The following is an 18,788-nucleotide window of genomic DNA, read 5'->3' on the forward strand; positions in this document are numbered from 1 at the left end:
AGCTTGGTAAACCTGATATGTGAAAATCCACTTTTGTAAAAGGAGAAAACCTGGGCATGATTTCCTTTGCAGATGTATTTCTCCACTTTGCAAGAAGGCCCACAATGGCTTCCTTCAAATATCAAGCATTGTGGGTGCATTTAAAGAATCTCATCTAGAATTATAAAATACAACTTATATTTGTCTTTTAATGTAGCTAGTCTGTCATTGGCTCATAGTTATGTTATCCCTGGAGGGAGGGGTGCACAGATGCATGCAGTGTGGCATTCACCCTCCTAAGGTAAGGCCTGCATGTTTGGTTGCCTTCTTTGTTCTGTATCTGCAGAAGGAGCAACACACAGTGAACACCGAGCCCTCATGTCTGAACTCAAGATCCTCATTCACATAGGCCACCATCTCAACGTGGTCAACCTTCTCGGTGCCTGTACCAAGCCAGGGGGTGAGTGTCTGTGGACGGCTCTGGTTGTGGGATTTCAGCATATACTTTCCTGCTGGCATTGGAGGGAACCACCCAACTCCCATGGCCTTGGTTTCCTTAAGTTTGGCAGATTCCTAGACATAAATATATTCCATAGACATTTAATGGGAACCATAGATTGTTCTAGAACTTCCTATGAATTAAAAAGTGCCATATCCCTATAATCCAGTTTGCTTCCTATGTAAAAGGTGTTCAGAGGACAGAAGTAAACTTTTCCCCAAATTTGAGAGCAAAGGAATTTAAGAGTAGTTCCCCCTAAAATGAAATCCGCTCAGGTGACTGTGTTGAAAAGCAAGTGGGTGGATTTTCTTCTGAAATTTTGACTAATCTTTTCTGGAGTTGCCTGTTAGAAAAAGAAAAAAATTACAATGTAAGGGAATGGCAAGCAGCTGATTTCTATGATCCTGCTTCCAGTGAAAAGTTGTAGCCTTGTCTATGATGTTTTCTGACTCATTGATGTATTAAACACTTGGTGAGAAACATGAGTGAAAGCACATTTTTCCTTCTTGGCATGCTATGCTGTCTGCAGGGCCACTCATGGTGATTGTGGAATTCTGCAAGTTTGGAAACCTGTCGACTTACTTAAGAGGCAAGAGAAATGAATTCGTCCCCTACAAGGTATGTCATTTTCTACCTCAACTATGGCCACATTGTAAAGCAGAGGAAAACTCAAAGTGGTACAGATGAATTGTTTTGGTAAAACTCTGCGAGGAACTTGTGAGGAATCTTTTCGTGTTACTTTCTTGGCTGTTGTATTTTTCTCTTTTACCTTCTGGAGGACACATCTCATGTTTTGTTTTCGTGAGTGTAATCTACTGACCCATTATAGGTGATGCTGAGTAGGGAAAGGTGGATGATTAAGGAAAAAGAATGAGAAGGGGAGGACAGCTCAGGATTATTCTTCCTTGGCCATATTTGACCCTATCGAGTATCAATCTCACTGTCAAAGTGCCCTAATGTTGGAAGTGTGTCTGAGGGAAACTGGAAGCAAGGCCTTTATCTCTAAGTTAAAAAGGAACTAGGCTTTATGGAAGAAAATGTTTTATGTAGCACACCTGCCCAGAATTTCAGCCCAGAGATTTCATTATCCTGAAATTGATGTCCCTCATCTTCTAATAGTTAAAACTGCTTCTGTAGTTTATATTTTAGAGATTTCCTGGTATTCAAGGAGTTTGTTCATCTGTTTCTTTATAGACCAAGGGGGCACAATTCCGGCAAGGCAAAGAATACGTTGGGGAGATCACCATGGATCCTAAACGCCGCTTAGACAGCATCACCAGCAGCCAGAGCTCAGCCAGCTCTGGGTTTGTTGAGGAGAAGTCCCTCAGTGACGTGGAGGAGGAGGAAGGTACCTGCCATTGCTTCCTCCATGCCGAATACATGCTCTTGTGGGAACAGACCAGGTGACGGGATGTGACAAAGAATTTTGTCCTGGAAAAGTCTTACCCAGTATTTGGAAGAGACCTGAATTTCTAGAAGGCTTCCATTCAGTTTCTCCAAAAGGGAAGGGCGGAAGGTCTAAAGAAGCAGTGGGCTAGGTTGTGAGTGGAGCATGGCTAGCCTGAGAAATCTCGGTCTTCCGGGAGAGCTAAGCAATTGGCAACAGTCAAATCAGTGCTCTTCAAGAGTTGGTTCAACATGTGTCAGCAGGAGCGGCTCGGTGCAAAGGAGACAACTACAACGGTGGTTGACCAGCCTCCCCATTGTCCACAGGGGTTCAGCCCCACCCTGTCTGCTTCAGCAGCACAACACAAGTCCTTCAGTTAATCACACCCAACCATTTCCAAGGCACTGTAGGCATCTGTTGTTTCTACCCCATCCCAAGTGGATTATCAAGTCTTCCATGCTTCTTCAGAGGAGTCTTGGCAAATACCTGTTTCTTTATCCACTTATGCTTCCAGTGATATTTCAGTGCTCTTTATGAGTGGAGCTGCGCTCCCAGCCTAACTTCCAGAACCTCTTCCAGCTTCAGGATACTCTGTATATCTGCTTCCCTCAGAAGGAGCAGAGACAGCCCCGTGGAGGAAGAGATGGGGCTTCTTGACATCTGGCTCTTCTTGAGACGTGAGCATAGAAGAGTTCTGTTATGAAATAGTAGAAGAAACCCACTTCTGTTCCCTTTGACATGAGGCCACAGAGCATAAAACTAACCTCTTTCCCATAGAAGCCACGCAGGCAGTGTGAGGTAGAATGTGGTCTAGAAAAGCCTGGCGAGGTGGTCTAGAACTCATGTGACCCAGCGCACACGAGTGGGGCAGTCTCTGCCCCATCTTCTCTCTCCCAAGATGGTGGCCGGTAAGCGGGAGACCCAAGAGCTTGAGGGAATCACTGGAGTAGAGGGGGTGTTGGCCTGGAATTTTGCCTTCATTTTTTTGGAAAAGGAAGAGGTTTTCACTCATTATTCATGGAGAGGCCTCTAGCCCTAAACATAGAAAGTCACTGAGAAAAAGGTTCAAGTGTTTTTAATACAAGGTTAGTATTACATCTTGAGTTTTCATTTACTCTGGTATTTGTCTCCAGGAGAGAAGCCATGTCTTATCTTATCTGACCAAAGTTAAGAGATCGTGTTGAAACACCCAGTAATGTCTTAGTGTTTATTTGTACCACTTGCCTGGAAGTAAATACCATGAGTTTACATAACTTTATCTTTCTTTCGATGTTCCTGTCATCTCTGGTTCATATCCTTGAAGGAAAAAAAGCATCCTCACAGGCCTGATTTACTGTGTTTACAGCATTTTCTCAGCTTGAAAGTGAGAGAAATAAATATATTTTTGGTATTTTTAGTTATCCGTTGTAGATTATAATTTGACCTTTAGTCTTTATCCTAGGACAAAGCTTGGAGAGAAAAGATTCAATGACCCCGGAGATTGTTGTTTTATTTTTAGAGTTCTTGATATGAAACTATTGTTTATCCCTCTGGGTACATGAAAAAAACAATTTTAAAACAGCAAATTTGTAAAAGCCCTCTTTTACCTCTGTTATCTATGCCAGTTTCACCTCCATTTTGTCTCCTGGATTTGTTCTCCCAATTTGGCTAAAATGGAAAAAAAACAATATTTTGCTAAAGGGTTTGATGAAGGCTATTAATACACCATGATTCACCATACATACAGAAGAGAGAAGCATTTTCTCTCTGCTTCTATTTCCTGAAATTTAACTCCCGATTTTTAAAATGAAGATTACTCTATCAAGCTTAGAAGCAAATACTTTCTGACTGAAATACCAATCTCTGTGCTCCTGTATCTTCTGACAGTTTCTGAAGATCTATACAAGGACTTCCTGACCTTGGAGCATCTCATCTGTTACAGCTTCCAAGTGGCTAAGGGCATGGAGTTTTTGGCATCACGGAAGGTGAGACAGAGTATCTCTTTACGTCACAGATTTGGAAATGAGATGTCCAATGCCAGCCATTCATGTTTGTCTGGAACTGTAATTCATTCACCACTCCTGAGACTGTTAAGAGAGTCAATTGGGGAGGTTCCATTTCTGCTCATTAAAGAGATATTAGGAGCTCATGAAATTAATTCATGTGATAAATAGCTTCCAAGTGCCAGCAGTCTGCTAGGCCTGGGGTCCCCACCCTCTGGGATCTAATGCCTAATGATCTGAGGTGGAGCTGATGTAATAGAAATAAAGTGCACAATAAATGTAATGCACTTGAATCATCCCCAAACCATCCCCCCACTCCCAGTCCATGGAAAAATTGTCTTCCCTGAGACTGATCCCTGGTGCCAGAAGGTTTGGGGACCCCTGTTCTAAGCACTAAGGATGCTGTGTGGGCAAGTCAGCAGACTGTCTACCTGCGTGGAGGTTGTGTTCCAGTGGGTGGAGCAGACAACAGAAATGAGTGAAATACCTAGTGGTTTAGGTAGGAGTAGGTACTGTGTAGAAAAATAAGCAAGAGTTATAGAGTCTGTAGGAGCCGTGTGTTATGTACATCTGCTTCTCTCTGTGCACTGATTTTAAACTAAGTGGGCATGGCTTGAGGGAAACATGGAATTTAAGCAGTGGCCTGAGAGAGGTGAGGGGCTGAGCCTTGCAGATATCTTGGCGTAAGAGAGTCTATTTTTCATTTCTTTTACATTCATCACCATCCATCAAGAAGTATTTGTTAGTAGTATAATTAGAAACCAGGAAGGACAGACTTTAGAGAGAGCAATTGAAAGAGCTAAAATTAGAAAAGTAGGCTGAACAAAGGCTGAGGTGGGTACGTGACAAGTCACAAGCATTCCAAAGGTTGTAAACATCGTGGAGGTGGTGAGGTTGAAGTCACCACTCTGGAAAGGGTAAAGTGGCTGGTTTTACATGAAACAAGACAAGTTCAAATCAAGTTTCAGGAAAAATGATCACTTGACAGAATGCATTTGCTGCAGCCTACTTGGAGAAGAAGGACTTAACATTTTTATTTTGTTATTTGTTTCTAAATTAGAGTGAAATCCCTCAGCTGTGTCTTTTTCTGGTGTTTAAATCTTGTCACAGCTTTCAGAGCCTCAGGATCCCAGAGGTTTCTGCCTGGGAAGTCTTGTCTTCTCGCTCCCAAGAAGAAGGGAGAGAAGTGGAATCTTAGAGGATTTTTGCAAAGAGAAAGGCTTTCTGCCCTTCTTGATGATTTTATTTTATTATGTTTTAAAGGCCAGAGCCTGCCATTTAGTCAGGGCTCCTTTCACAGGGAAGGGAATGGGGGTTGGAGGAGAGAATCCTTTCATTTTTCCCTGCATCTACCAGCTGATTCTTGAATAACACCTGGTTGCTTCAAAAAAGGAAGCTCTTTGGTAGGTCGTGGGGGGGGGGCGGGGGGGAGTAGGAAGGACTGTGTGTTTTGGAGTCTCCTAGCTTGCTTAATCATACTATACACTGTGCTTTGTAAAAAACTTTTTTGAAATTTTTATAGAATTTTTTTCTCCATTTACAGTTATTCCAAAATACTGGCTATATTCCCTGTGTTATATAATATATCCCTGTGCCTTGCTTGTTCAGAGGAAAAGTGCTATAGAGATGCAAGGTGTGGGGTCCCTCATGCTTGGCTCACACATCACTGTTCCACGGACCTAAGAGTTTCTCATCTGAGCCTTTCATTCATTTCTAAATGTTCCCCGAGGCTCTTGTTCCGTCACAAATCTGTCCAGTAGAGATAGAACTGCTTAGTGTAGGAAGTTAGATGAAGTTAGGAGATGCAGAGAAGAGAGAAACTGAGGGACAGAAAAGAGTTAGAAGGAAAGCCAAGGAGAATTGGCTTTTCCTTTTGTGTGCGTCAGAGAATCTCCTTGTTGGGCGAGAGGCTGGGAGTGCCTTCATTGGCCTCTGTGATAAGCCAGCACTTTGAAATCAGGTTGAGCCCCACTTAGAATTGCTTCTCAGAGCTGGTCTAGCTTCGGTTACATATGAAATGGAGAAACCAACAAAGGGCCCCAAACCAAGGAGAGCCCCTTGTCTCTGATTTCCATGCAGTCATTCATTCTAGGGCCTCCTCAGAATAACGCCTTTTAACCGTATATGGTGCCAGACCAAAGGGATGTGTGGATGTGACCAGAAACACATTCTTAACTGTGTCCAAGAGAAGTCTATTTATGACTCCGTCAGCATGCTATAACTTAATTAGTTAGTTCCAGGGTCCGAGGCTGTTTATGGAATAAGCAGATGTGTGTCTCAGTGAAACTCAGACTTTTTTTTCCCCCAAGTGTTGATAAAAGATGTTAACCCAGTGCTTGTTAATCAGTTGGTTTTCTGATGTGGGTTTTGTTTTTTTTGTTTTTTTTTTTAAAGCATGAGGTCACAACAGATGTAGAAGAGATCAGCGAGGCTGAACTCTAATGCACACAATTCTTTTTGCAGTGTATCCACAGGGACCTGGCAGCACGGAACATCCTCTTGTCGGAAAAGAACGTGGTTAAAATCTGTGACTTTGGCTTGGCCCGGGATATTTACAAAGACCCAGATTATGTCAGAAAAGGAGATGTAAGTTCCAAAGGTGCACCCTGTGATCTATTAAGTTGCAGAATCCAAACTCTTCTGGGCCAGCCTGAGAAGCTGTGTGCAGGGATAATGGAAGTTTTTTCTTCAGGTTTTTGCTAAGTTGGGTTCTCATTCTTTGTCTTCTACCCCTATAGGCTCGCCTCCCTTTGAAGTGGATGGCCCCAGAAACGATTTTTGACCGAGTGTACACAATTCAGAGTGATGTGTGGTCTTTCGGAGTCCTGCTCTGGGAGATATTTTCCTTAGGTAAGTTCCTTCTCCTTGTTCCTCCATCCATACTGCAAAGAAAATGATAAAAGTCAGTTACTCCCATATCTCACCTTCATTGGATGAAACTCACTTGGAAGCTTTGGGTTATAAAAATCTTTTTAAAAAAAAGAGAGAGAAAGAAAGGGGGAAAAAAGATATACATGTGAAGAAGGTGTGAGTCAGGCTCATATATATGTGAATTAGACTCAGGGATTTCTGCAAGAGAAAATCTAATCAATTATGTCCCATTCCTGTTTTCTTTCAGGTGCTTCTCCATATCCTGGAGTAAAGATTGATGAGGAATTTTGTAGGCGACTGAAAGAAGGAACTAGAATGAGAGCCCCTGATTACACCACACCAGAAATGTAAGATTTTTCATGTATTTCTCTATCCTCCTTCTTTACTCACAAAAATTCTCCCTGCCTAGAAGACTTTCCATCCTGTGTACCTTTGTGGCCCAGTGTGTGTCTTACTTGTCCCCTGAAGTCTTCCTTGATCATCTCGAGCACAGAGTCATCCTTCTTGAAATGACAGCAGTTTATCTGTACGAACCAGTCAGTTTTTACTACATGTTGATTTATGATGTTTCCTTCTCCATACACACTTCATTCTCCAAGGCCAGGGCTCTATGTCTTACATAGTTTCATCTCCCTATTTAGCATCTTGGCTCATGGTGGACTCTTTATAAATGTTTACTCATTCAAGTGCTTATTTTCAGCATCAGATCAGGAGGAAAGAGATAGTTGATGACATCAGTGTTTTGCTTCCCTAGGTACCAGACCATGCTTGACTGCTGGCATGGGGATCCCAATCAGAGACCCACGTTTTCAGAGCTGGTGGAGCACCTGGGAAATCTGCTACAAGCTAACGCTCAACAGGTCTGTGACCTCCATGCAAGAAGCTTCTGCAGAGAGGACTTAGGTGTCCAGGGCCCTTTTGCTGCCTTTGGATGGCCTCCACGCGGTCCTCTCAGCCGCTGAATAAGGAGCCACGTTCCAGATCCGAGCAGCAGTGCTTTTCTAAAAGTCTTAATTGCCCCTTTAAGCAGATGAGATCCTAATTCATAACCTGGCAGCTGATGACTTTTATTTTTACTGATGTATATTTTGGTGTCTTTGGGTGCTCTTACGAAGTAAAAAAAGCAAACAAAGACAACAAACAAAACCCCGAAATTGAAAAAAACAAAACCTCGTTGATTAAGTGAATATCAACAGTGGGTGAATATCAACAGTGGACAGAATTTCAAGGAATTTTAAATACATTCTTCAGGCAAAAACACATCTGAATCCTGCAAAATAAATGTTTTGTTTTTTTTCCCCTCCATGAAATCCCAGGCCCCCATAACTTCCATTGGAGGATTTTATTGTAGTCTTTACCCTTAGAAAGTTATTTACTCTCCAGTCAACACCTCTTACCACAGTGAACGGAAGCCAATTTCCTCCTACTTTTCTTCTGAACAGCTGGGGGACAATGGGTCAAATCTGTCTTTATCAATAAACCTCCCAAACATTGAGAAGTATGAAATTGCCCTTTATTTATTTCTCTCGATGAAATAATGTTAAGCTGTGTAACCTTTTCTCAGAAGACCCATTTTCCTGCACGTATATTGCTTTTCTTTCGACTGTCACCAGTTTTTCCGTTGCCTTGAAGTGTAGAGGCTAAAATTGGATGACATGCCCTTTAAAGGACCCGGCTGGTGCAGATGGGACTTTGTGAAGAAATGATTTCTCAGCCCTGCGGAGCTCTGCCTGTTTCGTTGCTGCATCTGTAACCACAGCCTGCTTCGTCTTCACTGTAGCCGGACTTCTCTGTTGCCCCCTTGCCCATCTCCTGTTTCGTTAGTTCCTTAAGTATACTCTCGTATACACATCCCTTTCAAGTGCCCTTGTGTTTTTGACAAGCCATTTTTAAAGTTGTCTTAAAGTTCTGCCTCCAGATATGAAAGCCACGTCCCCATAAACAAGAAGCCCCCGTGGGCTTTGTTTTTCGTGTAAAGGCTCTTGAAGGACTGAAGCCATAACAATGGCCCTGTGTGTTTGTTGTTTCAGGATGGCAAAGACTACATTGTTCTTCCCATATCAGAGACTTTGAGCATGGAAGAGGATTCGGGACTCTCTCTGCCTACCTCACCTGTTTCCTGTATGGAGGAAGAGGAAGTATGTGACCCCAAATTCCATTATGACAACACAGCAGGAATCAGGTACGGTCTAAGGTCAACATCCCCTGGGGGGAAGGGGCTTCAAGGTCATCCTGGGAAGGCGGAAGGACATTGTATGAAGTTGCTGCATCTCACTTGCGCGTTCACCCTTGGCTCTGAGAGGTCCCCCTTGAAAGGGCGCCTGGGTAGGTGAACCTCTTCCCATCTGTGGTCCACATTGCGGCCGAAGCTCTTCCTTTCAGAATCCTAAGCCCTGCAGCTGCAAATAGCTGGAATGCCATAGTTTGTTAATCTCCAGAAAAAGAGACCGATTTTACAAAGACATCTGTATTTAAATTATCCCCATGTACTCTTTTATTAATGTGAATTAAACAGCTTAGGAAAGCTTCAGGAAGGAAGAGTTCTATGCGTTTATGAAAGCACACTTTTGCCTCTCTGGCTGGGATACAGTTGCCGTGGGGATGCGTCCTGAATTAGACTGGACAGCACATCTTCAGAAGCCCCTCCCAAGTCTGATTTTCAGCATTTTATTTGCATAATGGGACTTCTGGGCTTATTTAAAACACATGCGCTGCAGTATTTTCCTGATTTGTAGAAGGGTTCCAAAGGCAGCTTTCTTTTTATTCTCTCCCAGCACCTGTGCATGAGGAAAGAGTTGATATGGTTTCTACAATATGATATTAAAATTGCCTTTTCATAAGCCTGGGACTACTTCACTTCACTTTGTTCCCGTTCCCACTCCTTTGGGTGTTTTCCTCCTATAACTGCACCCCTGACCATGTAGGCCCAGCCTGCCTGCTTGAGCATGAACAGGCTGCAGTGGGGGCCTTGAAGCTCGGGATGGGGGGGAATGGAGCTCTAGCCTGTGGCCAGGGCGCCAGATGGCAGGTGGGGAGTCGCCCTGGTCAGTGGGCCCTGTAGACTTCCACGGGGAGCGGGCAGCAGGGGTGCTGCCGTGGGAGAGAGGAAAGCTCAGAGTGGGTGGGAGCCAGCTAGTAAGCTGTCCATTCCATCTGTGTCAAGAACTTCCGGCATTTTTGAAAGAGCTTTTTCTTACCAGGTTTTGCCAGAGTTAGGCAAAGTAGATACTATTATCTTTTGATGTAAATGTTGAATATGAGACTCAGAACAATTACCTGGAAGAATACAATATTGTGGTTAAAGATCCAGATTTTAGAGTCAGATAGAATTGGGTTTCCCTGGTGGCTCAGATGATAAAGAATCTGCCTACAATGCAGGAGGCCTGGGTTGGGAAGATTCCCTGGAGGAGGGCATGGCAACCCACTCCAGTGTTCTTGCCTGGAGAACCCCCATGGACAGAAGAGTCTGGAGGGCTACAGTCCAGGGGGTCGCAAAGAGTCGGACATGACTGAGTGACTAACACTTTGACTTTCATAACTGGGTTGGATTCCCAAGTCTGCTCTTTGCAGCTCTGATGTGGGGCAGATTTTCAGTGTGACCCAGGCTGGGACACTGGTGTTGTACAAAAATGATGACTTTGAGAATTACATGGCATAATGAGTTTCTAAGTGCCTGGTACCTGGAGAATACCCAATAAATAATAGCTATTATGTGAGCTGCCTAAAACACACTGTGGGGATGAATCCCATTCCTCTGACATCTAACTCAGGGCTGTTTTCTCCCATACCAAGGAGGGGGCCTGAAATAGAAGGAGGAATGAAATGAAGATATGAAAATCCATAGTTTCATCCCCATGTTTAAAAAGTCCTAGTTCAAGTTTAACTGGCCTTCTGGTGTGGTAATTATTCCTGCAACACTGTTGCCTTCTGCTTGATCAGAAAGCTATTTGATCATGAGCTGTGTTCCTTGGGTTTTCTGTGACCAGGTGGGGTGAGGACCCAGCCGGCAGCCTCTTGGCTCACTTGGGCGCTTTGCATATGGTGCCGAGGGTTGATGAAGTCATGTATGTGTGATGGAAGTGCCAAATGCGATGCTGGATCTAAAGTAGGGCTGCTAACATTTATCCCCAGAAGCGTGGACAAATGTGACACCACACTCCCAGCGCAGGCCTGGCTGCTATTTGCTGTCTGTGCCTTTTGAATTGGTCTTTGCAGTCCAGTTTCTCTTTTATCCAGCCATAATTTGAAAAATAAAATGGAAATTGGAATCTCTTGTCTGCATCCCCACTCAACCCCCTCCACCTTTTTCCCTTTTCTAAAAATAAGACACCGCAGTCACATTCTAATCATTTAGGTTAAAAGCGAGGCAGTCCAGGAGTCTACACACAGCACACTTCATTTCGATGCTCGCTTGTGGTTCTGCTTCCCTGGGGAGCAAGAGGAGAGGTTGGGGCACCTCTCAGGGGACTTGTTCTCTTATCTTCATGTTGCCAGTCAAGGAGAGCCGAGGTGTCTTTCTCACTTGCTTCCTGCTTATAATTTTCAATTTCATTGTGTTATAAATAGAGCAGGACAGAGACATCCCTGTGGGAGCCAACCTCCTGATTTTTTGCCCCATTAACTATTTTTAAAAATATTTGTTCAGCATTTATTTAGAGAAGAGGCTGAGAGGCATGTGGGGGAAGGGTGAGGAGGAAGGACCACTAGTGTCTAGACTCTGCTTTCTCTAATTTCCCTATAGATCAGCTCCGGCCCCCAGTTTGCATGCTTCCTGCAAGAAAACACATCTTAATTGGGCTCATCTTCCTTACAGGGTAGTTTGGGGACCATCTGCGGTTGCTCCACTGTTTCCCCCGGGGAGTTTCACCTCCCACTCCAAGCGGCTTAGCAAAGATTTCTTTTCAGTTCTCTCCCAGAGAAAGGTTCTGGCACATACTTTTTTTTTTTCTCTCATTTTGGTTAATTGCTAGTGATGATATAAATGCTCCTTGTAGATTGATGCCAGGGACAGCCTGCTGGCTAGATGTTCCTGAAATTGGCTCTGATACTAGACTGCTTGAAATGAACCTGTCCTTTCTTCACCTTTTGTCTGTCTCACAGCCCACATTCCCCCTCCTCCACCCCACATCACTGCACGCTCAATGCACACATGGAAGTGAGCAGGGCTGCATGCATATCAGGTGCTTAATGAAGAACTGAACAGTCATATCCACTGCCCTCTTCTCCCTTCTCCTTCCTAATGCTATTCCAAGGGTATCAATGTGGAGTGAGGTCAAAACAAACAAAAACAACCCTGCATGGGCTCTAGAAACCTAAGTTTGAGCTCCAATTCTAGTTATTTCCTCCCTAAGCCATCACTTCCTCTTTTCCAAATAAGAAATAAGAAAAACCTACTGTGTAGATTTGTTAAGAACAGATGCAACAATGTATATGAAAATGCCTTGTCAACTGGAACTGGCTGAGCAATGTTTGGAATTATTGGGCTCAGAAATCAAGAAAGTGGCCTTTCTAAGGCAGCTGCATTACTGCCCAAGCTCACCAACTCTACTTGATGCTACAACCCAAATACCTCTGGAATCTGTCTACTTCTCCAGACCTGTGGACATCACCTTTTGGTCAAGCTGCCCTTCCTTCTCCTAGATAAGTGGAACAGATCCCTAATTGATCTCATGATTTCTGGTCTTACCTTCCTGAACCCAGAGTCATCTTTCTAAAGGGTGTATCTGACTTTGTCAATCTCATGCTTAAAATTCTTCAGTGGCTGCTCATTACCCTCAGGATGATAATCCAGGTAGTCTAGTTAAGTGATTTTGGACAAGTTCCTTAACCTTTCTATGTCTTAGTTCCACATCTGAAGTTGGGCTAATGAGACCCACCTAGAGAGGTACCATGGAGGTGCCATGAGACAGTGGTTGAGGATCATTTGACACAGCGCCTGGCACATGGGCGTCTCAATAGAGGGTTCCTGAAGTGAATGAATGAATGATTGACGATGGTACCAGTAATTTGGTAGAACTACCACTTTTCGGGACTGGATTTAGGAGAAGTAAGCTTTTCAGTCTCCTTATTTTTAATACATCGTGTCCTCTTTCCTGTGGGGTTCCCTGAGTGAGGCTGTCACTGGTGAACCTCATTCTCTCTTTGTAGAGGAAGAACCAGCCTCCTCGGGCAGGGGTGGGGGGGAAGACTTGGTTTCCATTCTCCTCCTTTGCCCAATTGAGTCCTCTCTCCACTTGGTCACAGAAAACACAAGGAATATGCAATATATCTAGAAGGCTGCTAGGGTGGGAAGTACAGTGGGGTTCAAGTGAAGACTGAGTTTGCTGTCCCTTCCTATGAAAAAGACTGCTTCTCTCCACTTGGGTTTTCACAAAATCACTCAGACTCATCCAAAGTCACATGGTAGGGGAAGAAGCATCCCTAAGGGACAGGTGATGTGCTGTCTGACAGGTTCTGTCCTCTGGACTCTTGAAAGAAACTGGTAGTCTTTGGAATTCAAAGGAGGAAAACAAGCTTTGGTTGGTGGATCATAACTCTTTCTAAGATCTTTACCACCCACCACTGATCACCTCATTCATCCTCCAGATATCTTTGCGAGTGAGGGAAGGAAAGCTTTGGCCTGTACATCTTAAAGATGGGGAAACAGGGACATAGAAATATATTCGTGGCTTTCCCAAGTCTGTGTAGTCCATGGTATACTTGGGAATAGACGGAATATCTCATGATTCTCAAACTACAGCCCCAACTCTGTGGGCCAAAAATAAGAGCTCATGAGATTCAGCCTACCTCTACCCATTAAACCTGTATTACATATAGCAGGAGAAGGTGGTTTCCAGAGTCTGTTGGGTTCAGCATCTTTTACTGAACCCAGTGAAATCTGGGAGTGTTTCCTCTGCCCATCTTTCATGGAATGGTTGCTCTGTGGACGTTGTCTAGATAACTTGCCTAGAAGATGGCCAGAAAGATGTGAAACACTCAGCGATATGCTGAGAGCTTAGTGGAGGAATCGCAGGCAATCAGGAAGTCAAGTAGTAGGCAGCTGACCACTGAGTCTGCTATTATTGTCTTCAGTCCAGCCCTGGACCTCAGAAGTAAGATTCAAAGGAAAGGGGGCTCATCTAGGCCCCTCTGTTATATTATACTTTTAAATGGACTTTCACAGGAAATTAAGCCTTTGGTGTGTGCTAGCAGAGAAAGATTTTTGTTTTGTTTTTCTTTTTCCAGAGGATGTTTTGAAGGTCGCTATTAAACTTGTGGTTCAGAGATAATGAACTTAGGTATCACTTGTGGAATCTGCAGTCAACTATACCACCACTAAAATATAAATATTTGTTCTTTTGCAGTCAGTATCTGCAGAACAGTAAGCGAAAGAGCCGGCCCGTCAGTGTAAAAACATTTGAAGATATCCCGTTGGAAGAACCAGAAGTAAAAGTCATCCCAGATGTAAGTACATCTTTTAAAAATAGTCTTAGAAATAATACCAAAGATGAAACATTAGCTAGACAAATATTAGCCTAAGCATTAGAGTCTTGGAGCCTCATTATGAGGCTGCCCTTGTGGGTATGTGTCTTGGGGTCATTATAGCAATGGAACTTATTGGGCCTTGTTTTTTCCATAAGTGAAGCCCCTGGTTAAGGTTCAAGACAACTGAGCTTCATGCCCAATTCCACTGAAGTGTAAATGATATTACTGTGGAAAGAGGGATAGAAATGGGTCTCCTTAGCTTCTTCCTAAATTCCTCTCTTCTTCCAGGCCTGGGTCTCTTGGGGAAGCAATTGCTTCCTCTCATAGCCAGTACAGTTTCTGGCTATAATACCTTTACCTCTCCCTGAAGAACATGGAAATGCTGTCTCAGAGATGGGTTAGGAAATCAGTTTGATTAAGTGATTGGTCAGTATATACACTCAATCAACTGTGCCATCTCATTGTCTCTTAAAAAGGACAGCCAGACCGACAGTGGGATGGTTCTTGCATCTGAAGAGCTGAAAACCCTGGAAGACAGAACCAAGTTAGCCCCACCTTTTAGGTAAGGTTCAGCCAAATAGAAAAGACAAATTTCAAGGAGAATTTTTGGAAGGAACTTAGGACTTTGAGCATAAGTGCAGAGTTTTCCTTTTTTTGTATCTTTATCTGTTAGGCAAATTTGCATCAACCTAAGTAATAAAGAACAGAAACAAGCACATTACCTGGCAAGTCTAAAAAGAATCTGAAATAAGAGGATTTGGTGGTTGTTTTTTTTTTTTTTTTTTACCAGATTTTATGTATACTAAGGAATTTATGAGCATATTTGCTGTGGTCAGTGGTTTGTGTGATATTGGCTAAGTGACAAAGAGGTCATTGGCTTGATCTTTAATAAAACTTTTGAGATAGTTAAAATCTTTGTGGACTCTATAGTGAAGAATTTTCAAACCTGAACAGAAATGGGTGCACCTGTCCTTAAGAAGTATGATATATAAGTAAACCACTGTCTACTTGCTTAGGATATTTAAATACTGTTGGCTGAATTATTGAGTATTTAATTGTGGGGAAAACAGTGAATTTGATTTTGAATATAATGTCTTCCACATAGTTCTATAGGAGTTTGTAGTTGCTTTGAATAGACGTACTTGCTTTTACAGTTGGCGTCCTTTAGCTTCCCTGGTAATTCAATCAGTAAAGAATCTGCTTACAGTGCAGGAAACCTGGGTTCGATCCCTGGGTCTGGAAGATGCCCTGGAGAAAGAAATGGCAACCCACTCCAGTATTCTTGCCTAGAAAATCTCATGGACAGAAGAGCCTGGCAGGCTATAGTCTTTGGGGTTGCAAGAGCTGGACATGACTTAATGACTACACCACCACCACCTGCTTTTAACTTAAGAAATAAATAAGAATCTCTATATTTATAAGAGTAGTGGGATGCAAAATGGTTATTTATTTGGTGACAGTTTCACTCTAGGTATGAATTGAGAAGATTTTGATCTACTTACAATCTAACTGTTGGATAAAATGGGAGCCCCCTTGCATTATTGAGTGATGCTCATGTTAAGAAAAAAAAAATTAAAATGTGCCATTGTGCAGTTTTCTCATTTGCCCTAGGCCCATGATGAGAAATTGTGAGAGCCAATTATATGTTTTATTCACTGATTCAAAGTATTTTATTTGCTTAGCAATGACTATGTACCATTCCATTGTCTGAGACACTAAGTCCATTTTGTTGAGGTTGGATTGAAAGAAAAGATGCATTTCTAGTTATTTGAAATAACTTTTAAACCATATATGAACATAGAGTTAATAAAATCCTTTTTTCTTTTGGTTTGTAACATGCATAGATTGGTAAAACACCTAGTAAGGGGGAAAAAATCACTGTACTTCAGAATGACTTAAGCTCCACACAGCCTACACCCAGCTACAAAAGGCCTTTTAAGCTTTTTTCTAAGCTTTGACATGATTACCGTTGGTCACAATTCCACACCATTGAAAACATTCTCTCGTTGCTGCCGAGTGATCCCGTCCTCCATGCTTCCAAAGAATGTGGTTTTGATGAGTAAAAAGCAGTTTTTGACATGTCTAGCTTGATTGTACACACACACTTCAGCTTACTAAAGTTTAAAGTTGCTCAAGAATTTTATTAACACCATGCACGGGCCTTGTGATCCCCTACTTGGCAGTGTATGACAAGTACCCCTGGACTTTCAGAGCATCCCAGTTTCCTCCCACGTCATGAAAGAGTCCCTTTGGCTCCTTTTCTTGTACACAAACTTGTCAGTCTGCAAGGCCATAAAAAGGTTCCATTGGTTGGAGCCTTTGCATAATCCTTTCATCTCATCTCATCTCAGGCTTGAAAGTCTTGGACCCGAATAAGAGGACTTATCTGAAACTCAGATTTCATCTTAGTACCTGAAAATAGACATTGTCTGAGTAAGCGTGCTATGTTGATTAACAAACGGGAGGGATGGGCCGCGTCTCCAGGAAACTGACAGCCCACAGCGGGTAGGGGATGGGGTTAGGATAAGATGCACAAGAACTGCCTTCTCTCTGCCAACTTATTTGGATGCCATCTCTTCCGCAGTGGACTGATGCCCAGCAAAAGCAAGGAGTCTGTGGCATCCGAAGGCTCAAACCAGACGAGCGGCTACCAGTCGGGGTATCATTCTGACGACACGGACACCACTGTGTACTCCAGCGAGGAGGCTGAACTTTTAAAGCTGATGGAGATTGGGCCGCAGGTCGGCAGTGCAGCTCCGATTCTCCAGCCTGACTCTGGGACCACACTGAGCTCTCCTCCGGTTTAAAAGGAGACACCCGCGTCCCCCAGTCCTGGAAATCACACGAGAGGTGCTGCTCCGATTTTCAAGTGTTGTTCTCTCCACCACCAGGAAGTAGCCACGTTTGATTTTCATTTCAAAAAAAGGACCTCAGACTGCAGGGAGCCAGTCCCCTAGGCATTTCCTGAGATGCTTGTGACCCAAGAATGTGTTTGTGTCTTCTTCCCATGTTGACCTTATTCTTTTTTTCATTCATTTAAAAAGCACGGTGGATGTGCCCTACCCTGGGTTGCCCCAGGGGTTGCAGCAAAAGAAGTTGAAGAAATGACTTCACCCTCAGAGAAGCAGCAGTGCCTGGGGAGCGGACATCTCCTAAAACTAGGAGAGAAACCGGGCAATGGAAGTGCTTTAGGTGTTGAAGACAGGAAAGACCTTTAGAGCTAAATCCATCTAGGAAGCTTTGCTTGTTGGAGCCACATCTTACCTGTGGGGTTTGGACTGATGGAAAGGAAGATGCTGACTTGCTTTGGGGGCGCCCTGGAACCTGCGCATGTGTTGTGTTGGCTCTGGTGGAGGTGGTGGACATAGGGTTTGTGGGGAAATATAAAGGCTTCAGACAAGGTGACTGGTTTTAGAAGGTTGCGTGCTCTTCCCATTTGGGCTAAATGAGAGTTCCTTGTGCTGTTTCCGACTCCTGATGAGAGTTCCTTCCGTTCTCTTACGTGTCTCCTGGCCAAGCCCCAGGAAGGAAATGATGCAGCTCTGGCTTCTTGTCTCGAGGCTGATCCTTTACTCAGGATGCCACAGAAAAGGACACTCAGATGGAGGCTCCCTGTCACGTTGAGGATTTCTGACTGTGTGAACCAGCTTCTGGTTTCTTCTGGATGGACACCCACCTCTCTGTCTGAGCCTGAACGCAGTAGATTCGGTGTGGAGCTGCGGTGTCAAAGCTTCAGGAAGGATTTTACACTCTTATTCCTTCTCCCCTGTCCGTGTGTTCCCCCTTCCCTTCAGTGTTTTCCTGACTGTCCCTTCCCCACCGCCCCGCTCCCAGCCAGTCAGCATTCTCGTCATTTGACCTCTATGCCCTAGTAAAATATGATTTGGTTTGTTCACTCTCTGAGTAATTCTTAGCCAGATTTCAAAATTACCTTGTAGCCCAAGTTATAACAATACCTATTGTGTTACTTAGACTTTTAACATGTAAAGCTCTTTCTACTGGTTCTGCCCTTGTTCTTTTCTTTTTAAAAAAGATGTATTTTCTGTTTGGTACCATAGTATGAGAGGCTGGGAGCAATGACTATAAAACATGCTATGGCACATATATTTATAGTCTGTTTATGTAGAAACAAATGTAATATATTAAAACCTTATATTATATATAATGAACTTTGTACTATTCACATTTCATATCAGTATTATGTAGCATAACAAAGGTCATAATGCTTTTAGTAATTGATGCCATTTTATTAAAAAAAAAAAAAAAGTGAAAAACTTGAAGGAATCCTTTGCAGGGTTGCATCACCATACCCATCATTTCTCTCACTTCAGAAATGGAGGCGGGACATTCAGACAGCATTTCTTGTGGCTGCTTTTTATTTTTGCTTGTTCTCTTACTCTTCTTATAAAGGATGTTTTCATAAAATGCTTATATACTTTATAAACAAATGTATTCTTAGTTTAAAAAAATACAATGGTATAATACTCTCACAACTGTCTTGAGGGTGAATATTTCTGGCTTGAGGTATAATTGCTTCTCCCCCCCTTCTTCATAGCACAAATAATTCACACACACACATACTCTTGTTAAATTCCGAGCACTTTTG

General features: G+C 43.2%; 1 protein-coding gene across 2 annotated transcripts in view; it reads left to right on the forward strand.

Moving 5' to 3' along the window:
- KDR (kinase insert domain receptor) overlaps window positions 1–18,675 on the forward strand; it is a 44,721-nt gene extending 26,046 nt beyond the window's left edge. Inside the window, exons 19-30 of one of the 2 annotated variants that reach the window (XM_061145936.1) lie at window positions 326–439; window positions 1,008–1,096; window positions 1,673–1,826; window positions 3,732–3,829; window positions 6,311–6,433; window positions 6,586–6,697; window positions 6,966–7,065; window positions 7,473–7,578; window positions 8,749–8,900; window positions 14,062–14,161; window positions 14,659–14,744; window positions 16,767–18,675. In XM_061145936.1, the coding sequence (XP_061001919.1) occupies window positions 326–439; window positions 1,008–1,096; window positions 1,673–1,826; window positions 3,732–3,829; window positions 6,311–6,433; window positions 6,586–6,697; window positions 6,966–7,065; window positions 7,473–7,578; window positions 8,749–8,900; window positions 14,062–14,161; window positions 14,659–14,744; window positions 16,767–16,989 (1,457 nt within the window). In that variant the 3' untranslated portion in view covers window positions 16,990–18,675. The remainder of the gene's footprint in view (window positions 1–325; window positions 440–1,007; window positions 1,097–1,672; window positions 1,827–3,731; window positions 3,830–6,310; window positions 6,434–6,585; window positions 6,698–6,965; window positions 7,066–7,472; window positions 7,579–8,748; window positions 8,901–14,061; window positions 14,162–14,658; window positions 14,745–16,766) is intronic. The other variant, XM_061145937.1, reaches the window with a different exon arrangement.
- Window positions 18,676–18,788: the final 113 nt, after the last annotated feature.

The sequence above is a fragment of the Dama dama genome, chromosome 6 (genome assembly GCF_033118175.1).
Source record: "Dama dama isolate Ldn47 chromosome 6, ASM3311817v1, whole genome shotgun sequence".
Taxonomy (NCBI): domain Eukaryota; kingdom Metazoa; phylum Chordata; class Mammalia; order Artiodactyla; family Cervidae; genus Dama; species Dama dama.